The 8,864-nt window shown below is 61.6% G+C and overlaps 1 protein-coding gene across 1 annotated transcript; it reads right to left on the minus strand.

The window, feature by feature from the left end:
* Window positions 1-1,864: 1,864 nt before the first annotated feature.
* Window positions 1,865-8,612, minus strand: NMUR1 (neuromedin U receptor 1). Its single transcript, XM_013194992.3, has 3 exons — window positions 8,478-8,612; window positions 7,094-7,990; window positions 1,865-6,028 (listed from the first exon to the last, which is right to left on the minus strand). The coding sequence occupies exons 2-3, from the start codon at window positions 7,986-7,988 to the stop codon at window positions 5,625-5,627; spliced, it is 1,299 nt and encodes a 432-aa protein (XP_013050446.2). The 5' UTR covers window positions 7,989-7,990; window positions 8,478-8,612; the 3' UTR covers window positions 1,865-5,624.
* Between the last annotated feature and the right edge of the window lie 252 nt (window positions 8,613-8,864).

An 8,864-nucleotide genomic window follows, 5' to 3' on the forward strand; every position in this document is an offset into this window, starting at 1 on the left:
TGCTCTCCTTCCTTTCCCCTGGGAGACCCTAGGAGATGCCTCCAGCTGTTCAGGAACAGCCAAAGCAGGGCGCTGAGCCGGGGCGAGGAGCCGCACGCAGCGCTCCTGGTGCCTGCATCCCTGGATGGAGACCTAGGGGTGCTGTATTTCCTCCAGAAAACCCTTTCTGAGACTGGGTTAATTTTAAATAAATACCTATATCGGTACGTATGTATATGAAAACCTCTCTAAAGGTTTCTTGGGATGTTAGGAGCAAGGTGCATTTCCTGACAAGGCTCTGACGGTGGGGTGGTTGCGTGGCTTTTCAGGTCTCAGCACCCCTCGGCTCTGAGTCTCTGGGATGTGGCCATACAGGTGGGCAGAAATTCACCCCAGGCTCCCAGGAGCTTGAAAACTGTCAAAAAAAAAGCGAACCGTAGTGGGTTTAGCCCCCACCGTAACCCTCTGCATGGTAAAGGATGTGCTGGAAGGGCCGGAGGATGCAGAAAGCAGCAAGCGCCTGTCGGCCACGCCGCACCCGTGAGTGCCCAGGCTGACGAAAATGGCTTTACTGGGGCAAGCTGGGAATTTCGGTGTCACGGCACAGGAGAGGTCCCCATGGGCATAGAGCTGCCGTGGCTGAAGGAATCCCCTCGGCAGAGCAGGGCCGTGGGGGGAGGCTCGGCCACGTGCCGTCCCTGCAGCTTGGAGAAGCTCAGGGTCCCCCCGGGCGCTGGATTTAAAGGATACCAGATTGCTTGGCCGGTCTGTCCTATTGTTTGAGATCCTCCTCCGAAATCCTGAAGCGAGTGCAGCCAGGCTTTGGCAGCAAAAGCATCGCTGGGGCAGAAGAGCCGGGTGTTGGGATCCCATCCTCACCCCCCCCTGAGCTGGGCTGGAACTCCCCAAAGCTGTCCTGAGCAGTTTTTTGGAGAAAAACATAAACAGCACGCAGGGTGTCTCACCACTAACCCAAGCCTCTTCCAACCCATGTGTACAAAATAAAATTACACAAGCTCTGGCCAGAGGCCCTGGTCTGCCCCAGATCCGTGGTGCCAGTGGGATGCTGAGCTCGTGGGGCGAGGAAACAGGACGCGGGAGCAGAGACCTCTCAAAGATGCCCATAAAATACCCATCTGATGAACGTGAGCTGCAAGGAGGGGTGGGTTTCTACCACGACCAGTGGAAACAGGTGACACTCAGGGCGAAAAATCCAAAATTCACACCCGTACGGCTCCCATCCTCCGTGCCCCGTCCTGGGGCCGGCCCCCCCAGGGGCACCACAGCTCCCCCGACGCTGCCTTGGTGCAGCGCGTGCTGCCAGATGGACTCGCTGCCTGCGAGCCGGGACTGCTGCAGAAAAACAGAAAGGGAACCCAGCTCGAGCCATTTGCTTTTCCATCTGTGCAAGCTGGTTGTTTAAATCAACCCCAGCAGAGAGGTTTGGGGCCGGATCCAGGAGGAGGTTGGACAACTGGAGAGCTGGAGGGAGCCAGAGATTTCTCTTTAACCAGAGCAGAAACCAGCTGAAACCGCCAGGAAGAGCAAACGGCTCTTAAATAAAGGGGCCTGGACTGTAGAAAAAATACAAGGCGGCACGTGGAGAATGGCAGCTTGAGCCTGGGGTAGCCAAAGGGCTCCTGGGATGGGGGTGTAGGTGTGGGAGGGCAGGATAGGGCCCCACCAGCACCTCCCTCGCTGCTCATCAGTGCGGCCGCATGGCTTGCCGGGTCTCCCAAATTACGGGGACTTTCTTGTTGCTAACTTGATTTCTTTCTGGTGACAGCAGCGGCAAATTGGTCCCAGCTGTTCCGAGCACCGGAAGAGAAATTAAAAAAAAAAAAAGGAATTAAAACAAGCCAAGTGCTGGGGGGCTTGGTGTGCAGGGTCGGAGGGGGGGCTTTGGGGCCCGGGCTGGGTGGCAGGGCAGCGGGAGATGTCCAACGGGAGCAGGGGGCCCAGGGTTTGGGCTAATTAACACCAGCCCGTGCTAATTACCCATCGCTTTCATTTCTCAGCCGAAGTATCCCCGTGAACCAAATCAAGCACCACGCAGGCTCCCGGGATGTCGTCTCTCTCATCTTTATTAACCAACCCTGCGCTCCGCGTGTCGCGATGGGAACAGGCGTGGGACACCACGGTGACCCCTGCTCGGTGTTTGGTGGCCTTAATGGGCCAAATGTCCCCTGAAATTGTCCCTGCACGCTGCTGCTGGGCTGGGGGAAGGTCACCGTGCCGAGGAGGTTTCACGTCGCAGTCCGTGTGTCCCATCACCCTGCCGTGGGGACTGGGGGGTTCGGGCAGGGATCCTTGGATAACAAATGGGATTTTGCCTCCCTTTGGCACCGAGGAATATGGGGGGATAGAAATGGAAACTCTCAGCTCACAGAAGTCCCCGAGGAGCAGAACCACGTCCCACATACAGCTCCTGTCTCTCCATTTGTCCCCATGCCTGTGTTTGTGCCGCCTGTCATGCACGCTGTGGCGCGGGGTGTTATTTTTCACCTCCGCCAGCATTCCAGCATAAAAGGAATAATTGAAATACTGGTAAAAAAAGCAGCCTAAATCTCAATGCGAAGCTCACATCGAGCACATCTCTGACATTTACGCTTTCCTGGTTCCTGTGCCACTTGCAGAGCCCCAGCCCAGGCGGGCACGGCCCCGCTGGCGGCCACGTGAGGGCTTTGCAAACTCTCTCCCCTTGAGCTTTCTCCCACTCCGGCTCTGCGAAGGAAGGGAAAAACAACCCTTCCCTTGGCTTTTGAGGAGGGGCGGTGAAGATTCTGCTGGCGCTCCCAGCGCCATCCATCACGGCTCCAAACACGCGAGACAATCGCTGTAAAACCGGCTTTGGCTCCATCGAGGAAAGGAAAAAAAAAAAAAAACACACAACGTGCCTGTTGCAAACTGCCACAGCACAAAAAAAAAAAAAAAAGGCCTTACAAGGCTGGGGCAGCCTCACGGATTGATTGCTTTTTAATCCCCAAGTAAAGGTGATAAATCTTGTTACTGGAAGCGCCGCTGGGGATGCTGCGTGGCCCGGGGCGGGAGGTGGCTGCGGCGGGGCGCCGGCAGAGGCACAGATTCGCTGTGCCGCTGCGCAAGGGCCTGCCTGGAGAGGGTTTGGGGCCGGTGGGTGCTTCAGCGGGATCCGGCTGCTGGAAAGGGGCTGCTGTAAATCTCGGAGGATGGATGACAACTTTTGGGAAGCGTCTCTTTGGAAACGAAGCGTTTGGAGAGGAGCGGTGTGGGGCCTGAGCCGGACATGTGCCCCGAATTGCAGGGACAGAGTTCCCCAAATTGCAGGGTCAGAGATGCGTTCCCCGAATTGCAGGGACAGGGATGAATTCCCCAGCTCAGAGCAAAGACCTGGAACAAACCCATCCACCAGCAGCCACTCGCTCCCCCAGCCCCTGTCCCCACTGTGTCCCTCTGCTCCGTCCCTCCCAGGCTCGGTGATGTCCTGAAATATCACCTGGTGACAACTCCAGGTGACTTTCTGGGGACCCTCCATCCACCATGGCCATCCTGCCCCAAAGGATGGCTGATCCCCGACCGACCACATGGGTGGGAGCTGTGGGGGTCCCTGCACAGCCCACAACCCCCCAGCCCCATCGTTCGACCTCAGCAGCAGCGCCGAGCCCTGCCTGAACATCAGCAGCTCCCCAACAACCCAGGCTTCAACTCACCGCCTGTACACATCCCCTGGCAGGAGTAATCCTCTGATTTATCCAGTGGGATTTGCAGCCAGGGAGCAGCTCCTCTCCTCTCCTGCAAGCCGCTCTCCCCTCGGCGGGACAAGGAGTCCTTTCCCTAAGCGTACTTTTGGGAAATGAGGCAGAAGCGCTCAGTCACCAGCCACCTATTTTTGAGCCAGGCGTAAGCATTTGGCTGAGCCCCCGGCACGCGGCTGGGAAGGTTCCCCAGGGCCACAAGTGATGCACGGGGGCTTAGGGTCGTCCCCGTGTGCTGTCCCATAGCAGCCAAAGGGGCAAGGTTTGCCCTCAGATCTCCACCCAGGTGATGCCACAGCCGCGGCTTTGCAAGGATGCTTCCCGAGGCGATCCAAAAACAAAGCAGCCCCCAGCATCCCCACCGGACAGGCACCACCACGCCGGAGCCTCACCAGCAACTTCGCCCCCTGCATCTCAAAGAGCAAATTCGGGGTGGCCAAGGAGGGACGGAGGGGACATCGGGAGCATTGGCTGTGTCAGGGGACAGCTGGGGACGTGACCTGAGAGCCCGGTGCACTGACCCAGGGCGCGAGGGACCCGAAGCTCTGCGCAGGCTGCGCAATAAAACGCTATCGTTTACGCTATGCCTATTAAAAAGCCATTCCCTGGAGGTTTCCAGCCAGGGAGGTGCCTGCATGGGACATTAACAGCCATCAAGGAGGCATCCGTCACCTCCACCCTCATGGCTGCCTGGGACTGGGAGCAATGGGAGACAGAGGAGGAGGAAAACAGGAGATCGATGCGCTTTGCCACGTTGACATCTTCTGGAGAGCAGCTGGGATGACCCCGAAATGTAAAGGTTGCTGTAGCCCTGCATGCATCCTCACCCTACAGTGCACAACTGGACCCTGAAGGGATCCAGTGGGGACGGGGAGCTCAGAAGGGACCTGGCTGCACTGACCCCAGGCTGAGGCTAGGATGATGTGGGGCAGGAAGGATTCTGCAAGCCCAAATCCTGGCCAGGGGGCAACCGGGACTGGAAAAGTCCTATGGGAAACATCCCAGCCTGTTTCAGAGCCCGGCTATCTCATCCCTCGGGAGGACCTGGTGCGCTCCAGGAAGCCGGCGGCATCGATCCCAGGCAGCGAATCGATCAGCCCCTCCAGCCCGGGGGGAGTGCGGCCAGCCCTCCCGCCCTCCGTGGCATTTTGTGACATTTCCCGAGCCGTGTGGCTGGGGACGGATCGATCATCACCGCCCCGCAGGCAGCGGGCTGCCGGCGGCCCCGCGCGTCGCGGCGAGCAGGATCGGTGCACGTCCCGGTGGCTGTCCCCCTGTGGGAAGAGGGCAGGGTGCTGGGAGCAGAGCTGGGTCCTGGGGGATGCAGCTAGGGCACAAATCAAGGGAATTTTAATTCCTGGGTGAGGATCAGCTCATGCAGGGCAGGGATGAGGTTGTCCCCACTGCTCTGCACGGCAGCGGGGCTGTGGTGGCTGAGGAAGAGGAGGGAGGCAGGGAGGCAGGCCAGGCGCCAGGTGTGCATCACAGGGAGCAGAGCGGGGCACCCACAGAGGTTTTCTCTGCTCCATCCATTGCAAACCTCTCCTGACCTAGTGGGTGCGAGCATCTCTGGGGGGTCCCCAGCCCATGGGCACACACAGGCTCATGCTTGAGCCGTGGAGGGATGGGGAAGTTTGGGGGATCGCTGGCGTGGCCCTGGGGAAGCAGCCAGCTGTCCCTGCACCACGCGGGGTGCCCTGGCCTTGGCTACTGAGAGGGTGCAACGCAACCTGTGCATAGCATGGCGAGGGACGGCCACCACCACCCCGAAGCTGCCAAGAAAACCATCCTGAGACGAGCACCCCGCGTCCCAGCGGGACAAAACCAAAAGGCGGGCTCTCCCCATCTCCCCCCTCCATCGCCCAGGTGGGTGCCAGGGTGTCCCCGTCCCCCCGCATCCCCGCCAGCTCCTCAGCAGAGGGACGTTGCGTGCGTGGCCGCCTGCCCCCCCTCCATCTCCTCCATCTCGTACTCCTCGCCGTCGGACAGGGGCAGCCCGTTGGCGCCGGGCACGGGCTCGCACTCGGTGCTGCGGGTGGTGGCGTGGGTGACGCTGGGCGAGTACTTGCGCGAGCCCGGTGGGCGGTGGCCCGGGTGGCACATCACCTCCTTGAACATCTCGCGGAAGCGGGTGGACATCAGGTTGTAGAGGATGGGGTTGGCGGCCGAGCTCAGGTAGAAGAAGACGCCCGAAATGATGTGGACGTACTGGAACATGTGGAGCATGCGGCTGGTCCAGGTGGAGACGAAGCTCCAGACGAGGCGGTCGGTGTGGAAGGGGGCCCAGCAGATCCCGAACACCACCACCAGCACGACTGCGGGGAGCAGGAGGGTGGTGTTAGGGGGGGGACAAGGCTCACCACCACCACCACCACCACCACCCCTTTTCTGCCAAAGGGACCTGAGGAGAAGGTTTGGATGGACGAGGGGACGTGGGAGCGAGAAGCGCAGCCTCAAGCCGCTAGTTCTGGCCACATCCCATGGGGGAGGCACCTCAGGTGCCGTCCTGCCCCGTTTTGGCCTAATCTGTGGCAAAAGGCACCCTGCTGCTGGCCGAGTCCAAGGAGCGAGAGCTGTTTGCCCTCTCTCCTTGTCCTCTCTGCTTTTTTTACACCCCAGCCCCGCTGGTGAGGAGGAAAGGGGGTGACCACCGCGTGGTCCTGGTGTCCTCAGCCCTGCCAAACCCGTGCCATGCTGCATCTCCGTGGCACGTGGGGACGGGTTCCCCCTTCGTCCCCTCCCTGTCCTGAGCAGTTTCTGCTTGTCGGGGCTGTGGCAGAGAAGCAGCCCCGGCCCCGCTGATGGACTGGGCTGGGCAGCTCGCCACGGCGTGCCGTCATGGGGCCGGGAGCACGCGGAGGTCAGCGTGCCGGGGGGGGACGGCTGCCCACGGGCAGCCAGCCCTGCTGCTGGGGAGGCGGCCAGGGACTGCTGGGGATGGGGACAGGGAAGGAAGAAGGGCACACAGCCGTGGGACAGGGGGTTGCTGTGGTCCAGCCTGGGGTCGGAGCCTCATCACCATGGGATGGGGCAGCGCAGGAGGCCACCACGGCACCCCGAGGCTGTGGGACACAGGACTCTGGGCTGGGGGAAGAAGGGGAAGGTCCCCACATCCCAGCCTTGCTCCTTCCCCTTTCTCACCTGGTGCTCTCCTGGATGAGGGGAGGTCTCGTGGTCAGGAGGGAGCCAGCACGAGCAATCCCCACCACGGGACCCCATCCACCAGCTCTGCATTTGCCCCGACACCCCCCACACCACTCCCGGACCCCTCCTCTGGGATGACCCAGCCTCAGCAGCCCTGCACCAGCCGTGCCTCAGTTTCCCCCCAGCACCCTCCTAACACACCTGCTGGCTCTGCCCGTCCCCAGGCTCGGACTCACACAGCATCTTCGTGACCTGCCTCCTCTTCACCTTCTTCTGCCCCCGGACGCCGCGGCAGTCGCTGTCGCCGCTGGACTTGGCCCCCAAGGCCTCCAGCATCTTCTCCTTCTTGAGCTGCAGGCCGATGAGCAGGTAGAGGACGCTGATGGTCCCCATGGGCAGGAAGAAGAAGACGATGGTGGTGATCTGGATGATGAGGTTGTAGGTCAAGCGCGGCTTCACCAGGGTGCAGATCTCCGAGTCGGGCACGCGGCCCCGGCCGGGCACGTAGAGAGGCCGCAGCCCGTGGAGGCTGGTGTTGGGGATGGAGCAGACGACCGCCACGAGCCAGATGGCGACGATCACCCTCTTGGCGTGGTTCCTGGTCACCACGTACTTGGCCTTGAGCGGGTGCACCACGGCGATGTAGCGCTCGACGCTCAGGGCCGTGACGTTGAGGATGGAGGCGAAGCAGACGGCCTCGAAGAGCAGCGTCTTGAAGTAGCAGCCGCTGGCGCCCAGCAGGAAGGGGTAGTTGCTCCACATGTCATACAGCTCCAGCGGCATCCCCAGCAGCAGCACCAGCAGGTCGGACACGGCCAGGCTGAACAGGTAGTAGTTGGTGGGCGTCCTCATGAAGCGGTGCCGGAGGATGACGATGCAGGTCAGCGTGTTGCCCACCGCCCCCACGGCGAAGATCAGCAGGTAGACGACGCAGACGGGGACGAAGAAGCTGGACCGCCGGGGCCCCAGGTACTTATCCCGCAGCTGCTCCTCCGTCAGGTTGGCGTCCTTGGGGTCAAACAAGGCGTCCGGGTGAGTCCTGTTGCAGAGACCTGGGCTGAGGGGCTCTGCGGGAAAGTCTCGCTGGGGCAGGGGGAGCTCGGGGCCAGAGCAGTTGATGTAGGGATTCATGGCTGTGGAGAAATGGGGTGGCTGGCAGGATGGTTTCCCAAATCCTTTGTCGCTCCCGAGCCCTCTGCCCCTCTCCCCCCGTCAGCAGCAGGGTGCCAAGACTCTGCTGGTCACCACAGCTCAGCACCCGCAGCCTGCCCCAGCCAAAGTCCTTCCTCTGGGAAACCACCCCAAAATCTCCCCAAAACCTGCCTTCAGGGTTCCCACCTCCCCTTGTCCCATTTCCCATCTGCAGACACCGCTGGCGGCTCCCCGACCCACTGCAGCCCCTTTGCCTCATCTGTGGGGACACCTCGGGGGGGCGGGGGGGGGGGGCCATCCCCTCTCCCTGCTCCGCAGCAGAGCAGGATACGACCCCAAAGCTGGCCCCAAATCCATCCCCGAGCCACGCCGCGCATCGATTCCCGGCTCCTACTCCCCTGGCTGTGCAGAGGGCAACCGTAAAACAGCCGAGGGGAAAATCCCTCTCCCTCCCCAGAAAGGACTTACGTCTGGTCGGGAAGCTCCAGCCGAAGGACGAGGTCCCAGCACCCTTACGCCGGACGGTCGGGCGGGGAGGGAGCGAGGGAGGGGATGGAGACGTCGCTGCCTTAAGAGGCAGGCTGGAGAAATCCTGCCTCTGCTCTCCCCTCGGAGAAAGCGGCTGCCCTTACCCACGGCTGCCTCCCTCCTCCGTCAGCGGAGAGGCTCCCGGGGGAGCGTCGGGGGCTTCCTCTCCCAGCGCCGTGTGAGCCAACCTCGGTGCCGAGCCCCTGCCTCCGCCGGGGGCCGGATCCTCGCTGGCAGAGCGGCACGGCGGCGAAGATGCTCTTCAGGAGGAGAGAGGAAATACGTTAAAGTAATAAACTCCATTGACTCGAGAGAGTCCCCGGGGAG

Source organism: Anser cygnoides, chromosome 9 (genome assembly GCF_040182565.1).
Source record: "Anser cygnoides isolate HZ-2024a breed goose chromosome 9, Taihu_goose_T2T_genome, whole genome shotgun sequence".
NCBI classification, from domain to species: Eukaryota; Metazoa; Chordata; class Aves; order Anseriformes; family Anatidae; genus Anser; species Anser cygnoides.